This window comes from Puma concolor, chromosome C1 (assembly GCF_028749965.1).
Source record: "Puma concolor isolate L17-30 chromosome C1, mPumCon1.1.hap2, whole genome shotgun sequence".
NCBI lineage: Eukaryota > Metazoa > Chordata > Mammalia > Carnivora > Felidae > Puma > Puma concolor.
The window spans coordinates 104,547,165-104,567,533 of NC_141674.1; the positions used below are offsets into that span (position 1 = coordinate 104,547,165).

General features: G+C 39.1%; 1 protein-coding gene across 2 annotated transcripts in view; it reads left to right on the forward strand.

Annotated features, from left to right (window-relative positions):
- The window catches only part of GPHRA (golgi pH regulator A), a 61,260-nt gene that overhangs the window by 35,557 nt on the left and 5,334 nt on the right, over positions 1-20,369 (forward strand). For both annotated transcript variants that reach the window (XM_025932871.2, XM_086718015.1), the window contains 3 exons: positions 4,407-4,516; positions 6,807-6,895; positions 8,307-8,399. In XM_025932871.2, coding sequence (XP_025788656.2) covers positions 4,407-4,516; positions 6,807-6,895; positions 8,307-8,399 — 292 coding nt within the window. The remainder of the gene's footprint in view (positions 1-4,406; positions 4,517-6,806; positions 6,896-8,306; positions 8,400-20,369) is intronic.

Below are 20,369 nucleotides of genomic sequence, written 5' to 3' on the forward strand. Positions count from 1 at the left end.
CAGTGATATATTGGCACCAGATGCCAGATGGACAGTGTTTCTCTGTGGGCGATACAGCCACGTAGCTGTTCTCTCCAAAGTGTAAGATTGCTGGAGCGCGCTGCCTCCAGGCTAACAAGGCACCTTTCTACTAGCTAACCTTGGGCACTTTTGCCCCATAGTGGCTTTGTCCCTCTATTCTCAGAGGCTTCTGTCCTGTGGAGGTGGCTTTTCTCCCTAAGCCTTGTTTTACTTAGTGACTAACCTTGGGCACTTTTGCCCCATAGTGGCTTTCTGCCCTAAGCCTTGTTAACCCACTGGTGCAAGTGTACAGAATTCTTAAGCTTATTTTCCACAGGGGAACAATGCAAAATAATGGTCGTTTAACAGGGTTGCAGGTACATAATAAACATACAGAGACTTGAAGTATTTCTTTAAACTGACATTTAGAAATACAATACCAATTACAATCACTCAAAAAATGAAATACTTAGATGTAAGTCTAACAAAACATATATAGGTCTTACATGCTGAAAACTATAAAATGCTAATAGGGGCGCCTGGGTGGCGCAGTCGGTTAAGCGTCCGACTTCAGCCAGGTCACGATCTCGCGGTCCGTGAGTTCGAGCCCCGCGTCAGGCTCTGGGTGGATGGCTCAGAGCCTGGAGCCTGTTTCCGATTCTGTGTCTCCCTCTCTCTCTGCCCCTCCCCCGTTCATGCTCTGTCTCTCTCTGTCCCAAAAATAAATAAACGTTGAAAAAAAAAAAAAAAGAAAACTATAAAATGCTAATCAAAGAAATCAAATATCTACATAGAGAGGCATACCAAGTTTATAGATTAGAAGACTCAAAATAGTAGATATGTCAGTTCTCTCCACACTGATACACAGCTTTAACATATATCCCAACAAGATTTTTTTGTAGATTTTATATGGAAAGGCAAAAGTACTTAGAATAGCTAAAACAACTTTGAAAAAGAATAAAATGGAAAGAATCAGTCTGATTTCAAAGTTTATTATCTAGCTATGCTAACCAAGACTGTGTGGTATTGGCAGAGGTATAGACACATATCAATAGGAAAGAGCAGAAAACTCAGACATAAACCAACACAAATATGCCCAAGTAATTTTTTTACAAAGATCCAAGAGCACCTCCGCGGAGAAAAGATCGCTTTTTCAACAAATAGTTCTAGAGCAATCGGATATCCATAGATTTAAAAAACATTTTTTTAATGTTTATTTTTGAGAGAGAGACAGAGACAGAGCAGGGGAGGGGCAGAGAGAGAGAGGGAGACACAGAATCTGAAGCAGACTCCAGGCTCTGAGCTGTCAGCACAGAGCCCAGCATGGGGCTTGAACTCAGGAACCACAAGATCATGACCTGAGCCAAAGTCAGACACTTAACTGACTGAGCCACCCAGGCACCCCTTCATAGATTTTTTAAAAAATGAATCTCAATATAAATCTCACATCTTACACAACAATTAACTCAAACGGTACAACTGTACAACTTAGGGAGAAAGAAACATAGGAAGTCTTAGGAGGGCTCTAGGGCTAAGCAAAGAGTTCATGGATTTGACACCAAACATATAAAAGGAAAAATTGATAAAGTAGACTTCATCCACACCACAAACTTCTGCTCTGGGAAAGACCCTGCTCAGGGTGAAAAGACAAATTACAGACTGGGGGGAAATATTTGTAAACCACAGATCTGAGAAAAAACTAGTATCTAAAATATAAAAACTTTCAAAACAGAGTTAAAAAAAAAAAAGTCCAATTAGAAAATAGGCAAAAGACATGGAGATATTCATTGCAGAGCATATGTAGATTGCTATGAAGTAGGTGGAAAGATGTTTTAACATCCTAAAACGTGAGACAAATGCAATTAAAACTATGAGATACCACTATACACGTATTAGAATGGCTAACATAAATAAGCGACACCAAATCCTAGCAAGGATGCAGAGAAGCTAGATTACTCATACATTGCTGGTTAAAATGTAGAATAGTAATTCGGGAACACATTTAGCACTTTCTTTAAAAACTAAACCTGCAACAACCACACAACCCAGCAACTGCCTTCCTCAGCATTCATGCCAGAGAAAAGAGTTGGGTTCACAGAAAACTTGTACACTGACGTTTGTAGCAGTTTTATTCATAGTGGCCCAAATTGGAAATAACCCAGATACCCTTTAGTGAATGAATGGTTACGGGGTCGCACATGTACAGAATACTACTGAGTAATAAAAATGAACGAAATGAATGAACTGTCGCTAAAACAGCCTGGGTGAATCTCCAGAAAATTATGCTGAGTGAAAAAAGCCAATCTGCAAAGGTTCCATACTATCTGATTCTATTTCTATTACATTTTTGAACTGACAGAATGGAAACGGAAAACAGATTTGTGGTTGCTAGGTGGTTCAAGAGGAGTCAGAGGGGAGAGAGGGGAAGTGGGCTGTACAAGGGCATTGTGAGGGATCCTTGTAGTGATGGAAATATTCTGTATCTTGACCGTATCAGTGTCAGTACCCTGGTTGTGCTATTGTACTATAAATTTGCAAGATGTTTCCATTGGGGAAAGCTGGGGAAAGGGTGTGTGGGATGTCTCTGTAATTTCTTATACCACATGTGAATCTACAATACCTCAAAATGTTTAATTAGAAAGGAAAAGTAATTGCTTTCTTCCCACCTTTCTAGTTTGTACCAGAAGAATAGTGGAATGGTATATTTAAACCACAGTAGACACTTTTCAGCCTCTTGACTTGCAAACTACCACCAAACCTCAGCCAGGCACATGTTTTTCCAGACTGTGGGGTTTTTTAATGGCATCCAGCTAATAATGAAAAAATAATTTCTCGTTCTGGACTGCCCTTATCATAAAGAGGCAATAATGATGATGGTCACAGGATGTGGTGTTGATGATAGTGACAAAAAGTCCAAGATAAAAGTACAAGTATCTCGTACTATTTCTTTCTTTTTTACCACATCTCCGGAAGTCTGATAATGTTAACCATTTCTTTTAAAAATACATGTTTATTTCTCATCTGCAACTTATGGTAAGAAAGAGCAAAATTGGTTTAGGCTAAAGTGATAAAATTAAAAGTGAAAGTGAGTCATTTAAAACAAGGTCACGCTTGTTGTGTGCAGCCAGCCTTCACTTCTTCCAGTGATTGTGCCTCCCTGCCTATTCCGGGGCCATGATACAGTGTCGGTCACCTTGACATCATCAACCAGTTCCACTCCACAGCCAGTCGTTGCATTTGTCGTGCTGTAGGCATCGAAACTAAGGACAATAGAAATGGGCCTCAGTGCTCCCTCTCTCCCCACTGCCTCTCTTTTAATCCGGCCCGGTAAACTGAAGTGAACTTTCAAATGAGTAAGATAGAACCTCTTCCTTCTTCATACACTTGCTCCAGCTTTTCCACCTATGAAAATGGCAAGACTCATAACCCTTAGTTCTCCCAAGTCAAAAGCTTCCTAGTGAGCCTCTTCTTGGTTGTTAATGACCTCTTCCAACAATGCTAAGTTATAGTGAACATGTGTAATTAAAGAGCTAAAACTTGGAGCTATATCCCATTCACTCGATATCCAGGCAAAGGTCATTTTGAGAAGAAAATTAAGTCAGCATGACCCAATATACCTCATATTCTTATTGTTAATACCTTTAATCACTGTCTTAAAGAATCTAGCCCACAGAGGGCCACCTGGGTGGCTCAGTCGGTTAAAGTGTCTGACTCTTGGTTTTGGCTCAGGTCATGGTCTCATGGTTTTGTGGGTTCAAGCCCGGCATCAGGCTCTGTGCTGCCAGCATGGAGCCTGCTTGGGATTCTCTCTCTCTGTCCCTCTCTCTCTGCCCCTCCCCAACTCATGCTGTCTCTGTCTCTCTCAAAATTAATAAATAAACTTTAAAAAAAAAAAAAAAAGACTAGATTTATGTGATTTTCCTGCATTTAGTTTTTGTTCTTTGTCTGCTTTCAAAAAGGAAGGAAACTTTTTAGTTCTTACCCTGAACCTGGCCCTTCAGGTGTGTTAACTATTTTGTCCTTAAATGATAATGGTAAAAATTACTAATATAAGTATAGAGTTTTGTAGTTGACGGCATGAGTTCTTATATACGGTTTCAGTGATCTTCACACCCATCCAGAGATGAGGAAATGAAAACTCTGCAGTCTTCTAGTTTCTCAGAGCCAATCTTCACATTTCTTGCCTTCGCCAAATTCTGTGCTCCTTTGCATAGGCCACATTGCTTCTTGGGAGTGTACAGTTTCCCCTTGGTTGTGAGTAGTGGCAAAGCGGGACTCCGGAGTTTGCATTCTTTCCTGAACAGCTCAGCAAGGGAAAAGGGCAGTTATGAGACTAGAAGGTGGATGAATACCGACTATGAGGATTAAAGCTCCCTGCTGAGGTTTTATCTTTTCTTTCCTTTCAGGATGGCAATGACACGGAGAACTATGTTCCAGAAGGGGGAGGTGCATAACAAACCATCAGGATTCTGGGGAATGATAAAAAGTGTTACCACTTCAGCACCAGGAAGTGAAAGTATCCTTTATCCCTCTGCCTGATTCTTTTTCTCAACTCTGGACCAAGGCCAGAAGAAAAAAGTAGTGTTGGGGTGGTTTTCTCTAAGGTACCTGAGTGCATCAGAGTCCAGCTGGCCAGGGCTAGGCTTAGGAAATACAAAGTCATCTCTCCAGTGCCCCTAAAAGATCATAAAACCATTGTCTTTGAGCTCAAGAAGTTCTAAAAGTCACTCTTTCCATTTTACAGATGAGAAAATAGACCCAGAGAGGTTAAGTCACACTGTGGTTTGTGGCAAAGATAGGACCTCCTTTTAGTTCTTTCCTCTACACTATTCTATTTCCCAGGTCTGAAAAACTAGCATAAAACACAGTGACTCCCGAAAATGGATGGTTTGTATGTATATGAGCTGGTAAGGGCCCATTTCTAAAGCGATCGGTATTGCTAAACAACTTTTAAGCAGCACTGTATCTTCATTGACTTTTAGTTTGAAGGATCAAGGATATTGGGTTTAATAGGTTGTTCTTGGCCCAGTTGGTTGCAGTGTTTGATTCCCAGATTGAGCAACAAAATCTCTTTGTGTCTACCAGGCTATTAAGTCAAAATTGCAGGGGGGGGGGGGGCTGGGGTGAGATAGCATGTTCCTCCTTCCTTCTCTAGCCTGAGGGAAGTACAAATTCCCTTTTGCTTCAATTGGAGGAAAAGGATGTAATCTGTCCTTGCTATAAATTGTGACATATCTTTCCGGTGTCAAATGTAGGTAAGAATTGGACTGAAGAAAGGCAGGATGACCATGAGAGAAGAAAAAAAGGATTACATTGAATTCATTTACCCTGGAGACATTTATTTCATATCTTCTATTTCCAGGCAGAGTCCTAAGGGATAAAATGATGAACAGAGTATGTACCCTCTCTCCTCAAGAAGCTGACCATCTAATCATGGGAGAGGCAGACATGTAACTAGTTAAACCCTGTTGTTTGGTGGCCTGGACCATCCCAGTAGCAGCCACTACTGAAGAAGGAGCCGAAGGGCACTATGGTGATTTGAGCAGTACAGGCATACCTCAGAGATGTTACAGGTGTGGGTCCAGAACATCGCAATAAAGCAAATATCGCCATAAAGTGAGTCAGATGAATATTTCGGTTTCCCAGTACATATAAAAGTTTTGTTCACACTATACTGTATCCTATTGAGTGTGCAATAGCATTCTTAAAAAAAAAATGTACATACCTTAGTTTAAACTGTCGGTAAAAAATGCTAATCATTACCTGAACTTTAAGTGAGTGGTAATCGCTGATCACAAATCACCATAACAAATGTAATAATAATGAAAAAGCTTGAAATACGGTGAAAATTACCAAAATGTGATACATTTTGGTAGAGACACAAATGGTGCCCATAGACTTGTCCAATGCAGGATTGCCACAACCTTCCATTTGTTTAAAAAAAAAAAAGGGAGGGGGTGAAGGGGGCAGTATCTGCAGAAGGCAGTAGAATGCCTGCCTCTAGCAGAAAAAGTCACAGAGTTAGGGAGGCTCTGGACCAAAGTGAATCTTCTGACTTGGGCTATTTTCACTATTTTTTATGACTTTAAAGTCCATAAAAGCTAAAGTTTAGGTTTAAGCTATCTTAGTGATAGTAAGTCAAATCAGCAAAAGTATCAGTATTAAAATTATTTCCCTCTCTGAGCCCCTGTTTCCTCAATGGAGACAATAACAGGCCCTCACTGAGTTCTTGGAAAGTAGCATAGTGTAATGGAAAGAGCAGACCTTGGAGGAAGGCATATCTGAGCTTTACTTTCCTTATCTGCAAAATGGGTAATAACACCTATCTCATGGGACTTTATGAGAATAATAGAAGATAATGTCTATAAAGAACTAAAGAAGGAAATGTTTATAAATCCCAGCCTGTATTAAACTCAGTAGTGTTAATTCCCTTTCCTAACATTATATTTATTCAGATAATTTAAGGGGAAATTACGCTATATTATAGGAGTTTTACTATGTAACTATTTAAGATTTCAAGATTACATTTGACTTACTCTAATTAAAGAAAAGCAACAACAAAACCATCTGTCTGAGCCACTTGAACTAGTGAGAAACTGAATGGTAGGTATTTGGTAATGCTCTTGGGGGAGAAGCTTTTTCACACCTGTGTTGGAGGTTGGGAAAACTGCTCTGAAGGAGTACTGCTGGCCATGAAGCAGGAAATTGAATATCCAGGCTAGGAGAAACCAAAAGCATATGATTTCTTCATTGCTATTTCTTGAAACTTCTATGTGATTTAAACCTTGATGCCCATTTTGTGCCAGATCTCACTCTTATCCAACAGGAAGTGGACGCTTTGGAAGAACTAAGCAGGCAGCTTTTTCTGGAAACAGCTGATCTGTATGCTACCAAGGTACAGAGAAAGGAAACGGAAGTGTGGTTTTTAATCAGTACGATTGAAGGCAGAACAAGACTAAATAGCTTTGTAGCATCCTCTATGGCCACCCAGCACAAGAGAGACCTCATAGCTCCAGTATCAGCCATGAAGCATTAAGAGTCTGTTCTTCATGACATTGTTCCTACCCCCTAGCAAAATTCTTTTTTTTCAACGTTTTTTTTTTTTTTGTTTTTTTTTTTGTTTTTTTTATTTTTGGGACAGAGAGAGACAGAGCATGAACGGGGGAGGGGCAGAGAGAGAGGGAGACACAGAATCGGAAACAGGCTCCAGGCTCTGAGCCATCAGCCCAGAGCCTGACGCGGGGCTTGAACTCACAGACCGCGAGATCCTGACCTGGCTGAAGTCGGACGCTCAACCGACTGTGCCACCCAGGCGCCCCCCCCCCCCCCCAGCAAAATTCTTAATGGAACGCTCTCAATAATAAAAATTAGTGGGATAGTCGGGCGAGGTTTTTTTCAACATCTGGGAAGATGGCTCACACCACCCCCTACTGATTCAGGGTCAAGATGGTAGCTCCTCTGGTTGCTTTTTATTCCTATAGAAGTTAATAATATTGCAAGAGTGATGCCATGATCTAGCCATGTTTTAAAGGATCCAGACCAAGAAGTGACCTAACTTTCCTCAAGTTAAAATGCCATATAATTTATGTAAAAATGCCATATAACTTAAGTATGTAAAATCTATTAGCTAAGGTCATTCAAACTATTTTTATCCTTTTTAAGGATCACTTCATTGGAATAGCCATAATATAGAGGTAGCATAGGCTTTGAAGACCGACTTGAGCTTCAATTCCCCTACTCACTATCTGTGCGACCTTGGGCAAGTTACCTAACACCACACCCCCCACCCCGTAAGCCTCAGTTTTCTCCTGTGTAAGATTAAGATAATAGAACATAGAAGAGTTGTTATAAAAATTAAAGGAGATAATGTATGTAAGGTGTTTATCCCAGTTTGGTGCTTAAAGTAAGCATTCAATAAATGTTTCCCGCTAGTATTTTTTTTTTTTTAAGTTTTTTTTTTAACGTTTATTTATTTTTGAGACAGGGAGAGACAGAGCATGAACGGGGGAGGGTCAGAGAGAGAGGGAGACACAGAATCTGAAACAGGCTCCAGGCTCTGAGTTGTCAGCACAGAGCCCGATGCGGGGCTCGAACTCACAGACCGCGAGATCAGGACCTGAGCCGAAGTTGGCCGCTTAACCAACTGAGCCACCCAGGCGCCCCTAGTATTATTTTAATATTATGAAGCTATGTGTGGGTTTTTCGCTCTGGCAAAACAGTGATTCATAGAGGCAGGAATGTTTTAGCTGAGTATAAAGTTTACATTTTGCTGAGACTAACCATGTTCTGTATTTGTTTTCCCTCAGGAGAGAATAGAATATTCCAAAACATTTAAGGGAAAATACTTCAATTTTCTGGGTTACTTTTTCTCTATTTACTGTGTTTGGAAAATTTTCATGGTAAGTATATTAGTTTTAACTGTCAGGGTTTAGGTTATTTTCCCTGGTAATGGCAGAGAGAAAAGTAGGTTTGTAAATTCTAAATCCAAAGGAGTCAACAGAGAATGATATCTTTCACATCCCTGAGCCTGACTCTCCCCCTTTTCTTTTTAAAAAAATTTTTTTAATGTTTGGGATGCGTGGGTGGCTTGGCCGGTTAAGCGGCCAACTTCGGCTCAGGTCCTGATTTCATTGTTCATGGGTTCGAGCCCCACGTTGAGCTCTGTGCTGACAGCTCAGAGGCTGGAGCCTCCTACAGATTCTGGGTCTCCCTGTCTCTCTACCCCTCTCATGCTTGTGCACGTTCTCTCTCAAAAATAAATAAACATTAAAAAAAATTTTTTTTAATTTAATGTTTATTTATTTTGAGAGAGAGGGAGGGAGAATGAGCAGGGGAGGGGCAGAGAGGGAGGGAGAGAGAATCCTCAACAGCCTCCACGTTGTCAATTCTGAGCTCGAAGCAGGGTGCAATCTCATGGACCATGAGATCATGACCTGAGCCGAAATCAAGAGTTGGATGCTTAAGGGACTGAGCCACACCCAGGTGCCCCTCCCCCCACATCTCATTTTTATGTCACATAGATAAGAGGAATTGTATTTTTCTTCAGTCAGAAATCATTAGTAAGGTCTTAGTTTATAAACTACATGAAAGGAATACAAAGGTTTTTTTTTTATTTTACACTCTGCTTTCCATATTACCCATGAGTATATCTATGTAATACAATCCCTACCTTCAGCTCAGAACAGAAACTACTTCTCCTTTTTAATCATCTGTATATACCTAAAAAAATTAAATACAAAGTAAATTCCGAAACATTATTTCTACAGATAAATTCATCTTATGTGGCACTCTCAATGCCATATTCTTTATGTGCATTTTGTGTACATTCATTTTGTGTCTCATCTGTAGGTATTCGTGGATTTCAGTGTGATTACAGAAAAGGCTGATTGGACTTTCTGTTTTGGTGACTTTCCTACTGGGGCTGTGTTTGTACAAAGAGGAGCTTTGTCAGCTTGTTAATTTTGATCAGTATAGATGAATGGAAGATTCTGGATTTTAATGGATCTAATGTTATAATAAATTGATGGCAATGCCTATTCAGAGGACCTTTTTAAATCCTGATTCATTCAGTGGAGAAGATCAATGAAGATAGTATGTTCAATTAACTAAGCTACTAAAAAGTTTTTCCCAAGACATAGCCTTTAGAGGAGCATATCATTTTTAACAGCTTTATGGAGGTGTAATTGACATTCAGTAAACTGCACATATTTAAAGGGTATAGTTGGGTAAGTTTTGACCTATGTAGACACCTGTCCAACAACTATCACCACACTTCGGAGAGAACATACCCATCCATCACTTCCAAAATCTTCTTTGTACCCCCTTGTAATGTCTCTCTCATGTGTCCCCAGGTAACCACTTCTATTTTCTAGAATTTTATGTATATAGAGTCTTAAATTATGTACCCTTTTTCTGTCTGGCAGCTTTTACTCAGCATAATTACTTTATGTTTCATTCATGTTATCATGTGGTCAATAGTTTATTCCTTCTCATTGCTGAGTAGTATTCCGTTGTGTTATTGTACCACAGTCTGTTTATCTGTTCACCTGCTGATGGGTATTTGTTTCCACTTTGGGGATGTTACAAATAAAGCTGCTATGAACATCTGTGTATAAGTTTATATGTGGACATGTGCTCTCTTTCCTGTTATGAGGAAACAGGCTAGGTCACATGGCAAATGTATGAAATGGCCAAACTTTTCCAAAGAGGTTGTACCCTATTACATTCCCACCTGCAGTGTTTGAGAATTTCGTTTACTCCACATCCGTGCTGACATTTTGTAGTCAGTCTTTTAGACATTCTAATAGGTATGAGGTGGCATTGAATTGTTTAATTTGTATTTTCCTAATGCCTAATGATGTTGAACAACTTTTCATGTGTTGATTTGCCACCTGTATATGTGAGAGGGTGGGGTAACTATTTGCCATCTTTTAAATTAGGCTTCTTTTTTATTGGGTTTTGCATATTTTTCATTGCATTCTGGAAACCCTTTATCAAATGTGATTTTTCACATATTCTCTCCCAGTCACTGGCTTGGCTTGTCATTCTCTTAGTAGTATCTTTCAAAGAATTGAAGTTCTTAATTTTGATGAAGTCTGCTGTATCTTTTGTTTTCTATTATGGGTTATGCTTTTGGTGTGGTATCTAAGAAATCTTGGCCTAACCCAAGGTCACAAAGATATTTTTCTTGTCTTATTCTATACATTTTATAGTTTGAGGTTTTTACATTTACGTCCATGATCCATCTGGTGTTAATTTTCTCATATGATGTTGGAGTGTGGATCCAAGTTCATTTTTTTCGCATAGATATCTACTTGTTGTAGCACCATTTGTGGAAAAGATTATCCTTTCTCCATTGAATTGACTTTGCAATTTTGTCAAAAACTAATTGACCACATATTTTTTCTATTTGTTTTTTCCTATTGATATATATGTTAATAAGTCTTGAAATAAATAATACTCTTTTTTTCTCCTTTTTTAAAATTTGTTTTGGCCATTCTGTGCCCTTTGCATTTCCATATGAATTTTGGAATCAGTTTTTAATTACTGCTGAATACAAAAATACCTGCTGAAATATGTATTAGAATGTCATTGAATCTTCAGATCAATTTGACTTAATTTTGACTTAATATTGAGTCTTAAAATTCATGAACATGGTGTAACCATTTATTTAGATCTTCTGTAGTTTCACTCAGCATTGTTTATAGTTTTTAGTGTATAGATCTTTTACATTTTTCAGATTTATCTCAAATATATTTTTGATGCTATTATAAATGGGAATGTTTTTATAATTTCAGTTTCTGAGTGTTAGTAGATACACAATTGTATCTAGTATAATTATGTAGTTACACAGTTGATTCTTGTCTGTTGATTTCATATCCTGCAACCTTGCTAAACCCGCTTATTTTTAAAGTTTTTTGTAGATTTCATAGGATTTTTTTTCTACATAGACAATCTGTTCTCTGCAAATACAGTTTTGCTTCCTTGTTTCTTTTCTGGATGCCTTTTATTTTCTTCCCTTCCCTTCCCTCCCCTCCCCTTCCTCTCCCCTCCCCTCCATTCCCTTCCCTTCCCTTCCCTTCCCTTCCCTTCCCTTCCCTTCCCTTCCCTTCCCTTCCCTTCCCCTCCCTCCTCTCCCCTCCCTTCCCTTCCCTACCCTTCCCCTCCCCTCCCCTCCCGTCCCATCCCATCCCATCCCATCCCATTCTATCTCATCTTTCTTCTCCTTCAGCCATATCACACCAAAGTACAAAATTAAACAAGTGGTAAGAGCAGTCATCCTAATCTTGTTCTTCATTTTAGGGGGAAAGCATCCAGTCTTATGCCATGAAGTATGGTGTTAGCTGTTGGCTTTTCCTAGATGCCCTTTATCAGGTTGAGGAAGTCCCTTCTATTCATAGTTTCTTGAGTGTTTTTAATCATGAACACGTGTTTGATTTTGTCAAATGCTTTTTCTGCATCTATTGAGAGGACCATATGATATTTTTTCTTTTTAGTTGGCTGGTATAGTATATTACATTGATTCAAAATGTAGCATTTCAGATGTGTGTTGTATTTTTATTTCATTCAGTTCAAAATATGTATAATTCCTTTTCTTTGACTCATGGGTTATTTAGAAGTATGTTATCCAATATTTGGTGATCAGAGGAATATCATCCTGTAATTGATTTCAAGTTTAAACCATGTGATCTGAGAACGTACTTTGATTTGTCTTAAATTTGATCTCTTCAAATTTATTGAGACTTGTTTTCTGCCCAGAATATTTTCAACCATGGCTAATATCCATCCCATGTGCACTTGAGTAGAGTGTGTATTTTGCTCTTGCTGGTTAGAATGTTGTATAAATCTCAATTAGATCAAGTTGGTTGGTAGTATTGTTAGTTTTCTGTATCCTTGCTGATTTTTCTATCTTCTCAGTTATTGAGAGGAGGTGATGACATTTCAAACCATTGTTATGGATTTGTCTATTTCTCTTTTCAGTTCTCTGTGCTTTGTGCGGTTTTTTTTTTACTTATAATTAACATACAATGTTAGTTTCAGGTGTACAGTATATTTGATTCAACAATTCAATACATTGCTGAGTGCTCACCACTATAAGTGTGGTCACCGTCTGTCACCATACGATGTTATACAATATTATAGACCATATTCTCTATGCTGTGCATTGCATCTCTGTGACTTACTTATTTTATAACTAAGAATTTGTGCCTCTTAATCCCCTTTATCCATTTCACACATTCCTTTACTTACCTGCCTTCTGGCAACTGCCAATTTGTTATATGTATTTAAGAGTCTGTTTACTTCTTTGTTCATTTGTTTTAAGATTCTGCATGTAAGTAAAATCAGGTGTTCTTTCTTTCCTTGTCTGACTTATTTCACTTAGCATCATACCCTCTAGGACCATCCACGTTATTGCAAATGGCTAGACCACATTCTTTTTTGTGGCTGAGTAATATTCCATTGTATGAATACATCATATCTTTTTTATCCATTCATCTATTGATGGGCACTTGGGTTGCTTCTATATCTCCGCTGTTGTAAATAATGCTGCAGTAAATATAGGGGTGCCTATAGTTTTTCGAATTAGCATTTTCATACTCTTTCTGTAAATACCCAGTAGCAGGATTACTGGATCATAAGGTATTTTTATTTTTAATTTTTTGAAAAACCTCCATACTGTTTTCCACAGTGGCTATACCAATTAACGTTCCCACCAACACTGCATAAGGGTTCCTTTTACTTTACATCCTCACCAACACTTGTTATTTCTTGTCTTTTTTATTCTAGGCATTCTGGCAGGTGTAAGGTGATGTCTTATTGTGGTTTTGATTTGCAGTTCCCTGATGACTAGTGATGTTGAACATCTTTTCAAGTGTTTGCGAGCCATCTCTTTGTCTTCTTTGGAAAAATACCTCTTTAGTTCCTCTGCCCACTTTTGAACTGGATTGTGTTTGGGGTGTTGAGTTGTATAAGTTCTTTATATATTTTGGATATTAATCCCTTATCAGATACATCATTTGCAAATACCTTTTCCCGTTCAGTAGGTTGCCTTTTCGTTTTGTTAATGATTTCTTTCACTGTGCAAAAGCTTCTTACTTTGGTGTAGTCCTAGTAGTTAATGTTTGTTTTTGTTTCGCTTGCCTTGCAAGACATATTTACAAAAATGTTGCTATGGTCAGTGTCAGAGTAATTACTGCCTATGTTTTCTTCTAGGAGTTTTACGGTTTCAGATCTCACATTTAGGTACGTAATCCACTTTTAGTTTATTTTTGTATGTAGTATAAGAAAGTGGTCCAGTTTCATTCTTTTGCATATAGCTGTCCAGTTTTCCCAACACCATTTATTGAAGAGACAGTCTTTTCTCCACTGTATATTCTTGCCTCCTTTGTCATAGATTAATTGACCGTATAAGCATGGGTTTGTTTCTCAGCTCTGTATTTAGTTCTATTGATCTAGCTGTCTGTTTATGTGCCATTACCATACTGTTTTGATTACTACAGTTTAGTAGCATATCTTGAACTCCAGGATTGTGAGACCTCCAGCGTTGTTCTTTTTCACAATTGCTTTGGCTGTTCAGGGTGTTCTGTGGTTCCATACAGATGTTAGGATTATTCGTTCTAGTTCTGTGAAAAATACAGTTGGTACTTAGACAGGGATTGCTTGAATCTGTAGATTGCTGTGGGTAGCATGGACGTTTTAATAATGCTGATTCTTTCAGTCCTTGAGCACAGAATAACTTTCCATTTGTTTTTGTTGCCTTCAATTTCTTTCATCAATATTTTATAGTTTTCAGAGTACAGGTCTTTATCTCCTTGTTTAAGTTTATTCTTAGATCGTCTTTTTTGGTGCAGTTGTAAATAGGATTGTTTTCTTAATTTTTCTTTATGGTACTTCATTATTAGTGTATAGAAATGCAACCAATTTCTGTATATTAATTTTGTACCTGCAACTTTACTGAATTTATAAGTTCTAATAGTTTTTGGTGGCGTCTCTGAGGGTTTCTGTATATATTATTATGTCATCTGCAGTCAGTTTAATGTCTTCCTTATCATTCTGAATGCTTTCTATTTCTTTTTCTTATCTGACTGCTGGAACTAGGACTTCAATATTAATGTTGAATAAAAGTGGTGAAAGTGGACATCCTTGTCTTCTTCCCAGTCTTAGAGGAAAAGCTCTGTTTTTCACCATTGAGTATGGTGTTAGGTGTACATTTTTCATATATGGCTTTATTATGCTGACGTTTGTTCCTCTAACCCCACTTTGTTCCCTCTAAAACCACTTTATCATGAATGGATGTTGTATTTTCTCAAATGCTTTTTCTGCATCTATTGAGATGAGCATATGGTTTTTATCCTTTATTTTGTTGATTTTGTTTATCATGTTTGATTTGTAAATACTGGATCACCCTGGTATTCCTGGAATAAATTCTGCTTGATCATAGTGGACAGGTTTTTTTAAGAGCATTATTGAATTCAGTCTGCTAAAATTTGTTAAGGAATTTTGCATATATGTACATCAGAAATATTGGCCTGTAGGGGCGCCTGGGTGGCTCAGTCGGTTAAGCGGCCGACTTCGGCTCAGGTCATGATCTCGTGGTCAGTGAGTTCAAGCCCCGCGTCAAGCTCTGTGCTGACAGCTCAGAGCCTGGAGCCTGTTTCAGATTCTGTGTCTCCCTCTCTCTGACCCTCCCCTGTTCATGCTCTCTCTCTGCCTCAAAAAAAAAAAAAAAAAAAAAAAAAGAAATATTGGCCTGTAGCTTTTTTGTTTGTTTGTTTTTGTAGTGTCTGTCTGGTCTTGGTATCAGGGATTTTAAATGCTGGCCTCATAGAGTGAATTTAGAAGTTTCCCTCCTCTTCTATTTTTTGAAATCGTTTGAGAAGAATAGGTATTAACTCTCTTTCTTTCCGTAGATAATGTTACATTAGTTTAAGGTGTACAACAAGCATGGAATATCTTTCCATTTGATTCATCTTCACTGTTTTTCATCAGTACTTTATAGTTTTCACAGTGTAGGTCTTTCGCCTCTTTGGTGTTAAGTCTTTGTTAAATGTTTGGTAGAATTCACCTGTGGGACGATCTAATCCTGGGCTTCTGTTGTTGTTGTTTTATTATTATTACTGATTGAATTTCATTGCTACTAATTGCTCTGTTTAGATTTTCTATTTCTTCCTGATTCAGTTTTGGAGGATTATATGTTTCTAGGAATTTATCCATTTCTTCTAGGTTGTCCAGTTTGTTGGCATAGTTTTTCATTATAGTCTCTTCTTTCTAAAAAAAATTTTTTTAATGCTTCTTTATTTTTGAGAGAGACAGAGACAGAATGCGAGTGGGTTAGGGGCAGAGAGAGAGGGAGACAGAATCCAAAGCAGACTCCAGGCTGCAAGCTGTCAGCACAGAGCCCGATGCGGGGCTCAAACTCATGAGCTGTGAGATCAGGACCCGAGCCGAAGTCGGTGGCTCAACCAACTGAGCCACCCAGGCACCCCCATTATAGTCTCTTCTAATCCTTTGTATTTCTGTCGTGTCAATGGTTATTTCTCCTCCTTTATTTCTGATTTTGAGTCTTCTCTCTTGATGAGTCTGGCTAAAGGTTTATCAATTTTGTTGATCTTTTCAAAGAAACAGGTTCTGGTTTCATTGGATTTGTGGGGTTTTGGTTTTGTGTGGGTTTTTTTTTTCCCCTCTATTTCATTTATTTCTGCTCTAATCTTTATTGCTTCCTTCCTTCTGCTAGCTTTGGGCTTTGTTCTTTCAAAGTCTAGCTCTTTTAGGTGTGAGGTTAGATTATTTGAGATTTTTTGTTTGTTTCTTGAGTTAGTTTTGTATTGCTATGAAATTCCCTCTTAGAATGGCTTTCTTTACTGCATCTCAAAGACTTGGAACCATCGTGTTTTCATTTTCATTTGTCTCCCTGTATTTTTTTTTATTTCCTCCTTGATTCCTTGGTTAACCCGTTCATTGTTTAGGAGCATGCTATTTAGCCTCCATGTATTGGTATTCTTTTTAGATTTTTTTTCTTGTGATCAATTTTTAGTTTCATATCATTGTGGTTGGAAAAGATGCATGATATGATCTCAGTATTCTTAAATTTATTGAGATTGTTTGTGGCCTAACATGTTATCTATCCTGGGGACTGTTCAATGGGTACTTGAAAAGAATGTGTATTCAGTGGTTTTTTGGATGGGATGTTCAGTATATCTTTTTTAAGTCCATTTGGTCTAAGATGTTGTTCAAAGCCACTGTTTCCTTATTGGTTTCTGTCTGGATAATCTACATTGATATAGGTGGAGTGTTAGTTGTCTGTTATTATTTATGTATTTAGGTACTCCTGTGTTGAGGGCATAGATATTTAGTTGTTATATACTCTTATTTGATTGACCCCTTTATGATTACGTAGTGGCCTTCTTTGTCTCTTGCTATAGTCTTTGTTTTAAAGTCTACTTTATCTAATGTAAGTATTGCTACTCTACCTTTTTTTTCTACCTTTTGCATGGTGCTTTTTTTCCAGCCCTTCATGTTCAGTCTGTATGTGTCTTTAGGTCTGAAGTGAGCCTCTTAAAGGAGCATATAGATGGGTCTTGGTTTTTTATCCATTCAGTCACCCTCTGTCTTTTGATTAGAGAATTTAGACCATTTACATTCAAAGTAATTATTGAGGGGCGCCTGAGTGGCTCAGTTGGTTGAATGTCAGACTCTTGATTTCAGCTCAGGTCATGATCCCAGGGTTATGGGATCAAGCCCATATCGGGCCCCACGCTGAGAATGGAGCCTGCTTAAGATTCTGTCTCTCTCTTCTTCTGCCCTTCTCCCCCGCTCATGTGCATGCTATGAGCATGCACTGTCTGTGTCTGTCTGTCTGTCTCTAAATAAATAAATATAGATAGATAGATAGATAGATAGATAGATAGATAGATAGATACTTATGTACTTCTTGCCATTTTGTTCATTGTTTCTGGTTGTTTTTGTAGTACTCTGCTCCTTTCTTCTTCTGTTACTCTCTTCCCTTGTGTTTTGTTGGTTTTCTTTAGTGTTATGCTTGGATTCCTTTCTTTTTACTTTCTATGTATCTATTGTAGGATTTTGATTTGTGATTGGCATTAGGTTTATATATAACATCTTAGGTGTATAGCAGTCTGTAAAGTTGATCAAACTTAAGTTCGAGCTTAAGTTCACACACACTCTAAAAGTACATTTTTATTCCCTCTCCACATTTTATGTAGATGATGTCATATTTTACATCTCTTTATTTTGTGTATTCCTTGACTGGTTTTTGTAGACATAATTGATTTTATTACTTTTGCTCCATACTGGCTTTACAAGTGATTAATCTATTATGTGTAGAATTTTTTTAAGTTTATTTATTTATTTTGAGAGTGCACACAGGCAGGGGAGAAGCGGGGGGGGGGGGGGGGTGGCAATGGGGGGAGAGAGAATCCCAAGCAAGCTTTCATTGTCAGCTCAGAGCCCAGTGCAGGGGTCAGTCCCATGAACGTGAGATCATGGTGTGAGCTGAGATCAAGAGTTGGACACTCAACCAACTGAGCCACCCAGGTGCCCCTCTACTGTCTATTATATGTTTGCTTTTACCTGTGAAAGTTTTTCCTTTCATAATTTTCTCCTAATTATGGCCTTTTCTTTCCACTCAAAGAATTCCCTTTGACATTTCTTATAAGGCTTATTTAGTGGTGATTTCATCCTTGAACTTTTGTCTGGGAAACTTTTTGTATCTTTTTTTATTCTGAATGATAATCTTGCTTGTAGAGTATTCTTGGTTCCAGGTCTTCCTTCCAGTACTTTGAATGTATCATGCCACTGCTTTCTGGCCTACAAAGTTTCTGGTGAAAAATCAACTAATAGCTTTGTAGGGTTTCCCTTCTGTAGTAACTGGTTTTATTTTTCTCTTGCTGCTTTTTTTTAAATTTTTTTTTAATGTTTATTTATTTTTGAAGGAGAGAGAGACAGAGTGTGAGTGGGGGAGGGGCAGAGAGAGAGGGAGACACAGAATCGGAAGCAGGCTCTGGGCTCTGAACTGTCAGCACAGAGCCCAACGCGGGGCTCAAACCCATGAACTGTGAGATCATGACCTGAGCCAAAGTCAGACGCTCAACCGACTGAGCCACCCAGGCACCCCTCTTGCTGCTTTTAAAATTCTCTCTTTATCATTACTTCCTGCTATTTTCATTATTACACATCTTGGTGTGGACCTCTTTGGGTTAATCTTGTTAGGGGCTCTCTGTGCTTTCTGGATTCGGATGTCTGTTTCCTTCCCCAGATTAGACAAGTTTTTAGCTGTTATTTCTTCAAAGACGTTTTCTGCCCCCTTCTCTCTCTTCTCCTTCTGGGATCCCTATAATACGAATGTTACTACACTTGATGGAGTTGCTGAGTTCCTTTAACCTTTTCTCATTTTTTATTCCTTTTTTTTTCCTTTTTGCTGTTTAGCTTTGTTGCTTTCCATTACCCTGTCTTCCAGATTGCTGATCCATTCTGCATCCTCTAATCTGCCCTTCCCTCTAGTGTGCTTTTTTTTAATTTTAGTTATTGCATTCTTCATCTCTAGTTCTTTTTTATGTTTTTGTTGAAGTTCTCCTTGAGTTCATCCACTTTTTCTCAAGTCCAATGAGTATCTTTATGACCATTGCTTTGAGTTCTTTATCTAGGTATATTGCCTTTCTCAGTTTGATTAGCTCTTTTGCTATGATTTTGTCCTGTGCTTTCATTTGGGACATATTCCTCTGTCTCCTCGTTTTATCTAGCTCTCTGTTTGTTTCTGTGTATTGGGGGCCAGCTGTGACTCCTGGTCTTGATAGTAATGGCCTTGTGTAGAAGAGACCCGGTGGTGCCCTGTAGTGCAGTGTCCCTGGTCACCAAAACCAGGTGCTCCAAGGGTGTCTCCTCTGTGGGAAACATGTGCCCTACTGCTGTGGCTGAGTTGCATTTGCCTTCAGCCCAGATGGCTGCAGTGACCTGCTCTGCCTGCTCTGGGCACACTGGGCAGGGTTTGGTCCCTGCACAGCCAACTAAGAGGCTCAGCTGCTGGAACTATGGGCACACTGATGTAACCTCTCCCCTTCCCCAAGACAGCAGTCCCTCTGGAGTGGTGCTGGTCCCTGCTAAGGCTGCTTGTAGTAGGGCAGGAGCTGTGCTAGAGGGCCACCTGCCGAGGCAGGCAGGTCCCCAGGTGAACATGGGGCCAGGGCACTTGGTGCTAGCGAGATAGGTAGGGAGTATTAGCCCTGGTGCCCACAGGTGTCTGGCTATCTAGGCTGGGGGAGGAGAAGAGAAATGGTGCCCAGCAGTTTTGTTCTTGAAGTCTCCCTGCGCCTCCAGCACATAGTGAGATTAATAAATGAATATTCTTCACATATACCCTGGGCACTTTTCAAACTGCTGCTTCTTTGCTGTCTCTCAGGCCAAGGTATTTATTCTAGCTCTTCAAGGGCAGGGACTTCGTTTCCTGTTGCCCTCTGGCTCTTCCAGAGTTAGGCCTTGCTAATTTTTAAAGTACCTGGAGTTTAGCCCTGCTGATTTTACAAGCTCCCCAAGTTAAGCCCCACTGGTTTTCAAAGCCACATGTTACTGGAATTCCTCATCCCACTGCCTCGGGTGCCTAGGGTGGGGTCTGATCCTCTCCTCTGTGCTTGTGGTGTCCCTCCTGTTTGTGGTTAGTCTCACAGACGGGTGGGGGTTGGTTCCCAACCGTGTCTCAGCCCCTCCTACCCTTTTCAATGTGGCCTCCCAACACTTAACTGTGGATGGTCTGTTCTGCCAATCTTCCGGTGGTTTTCAGAGTAGAGTTAGTTGCACAGATATAGCTGTTATCTTGATGTGTTTGAGACACGGTGAGCTCAGTATCCTCCTACTCTACC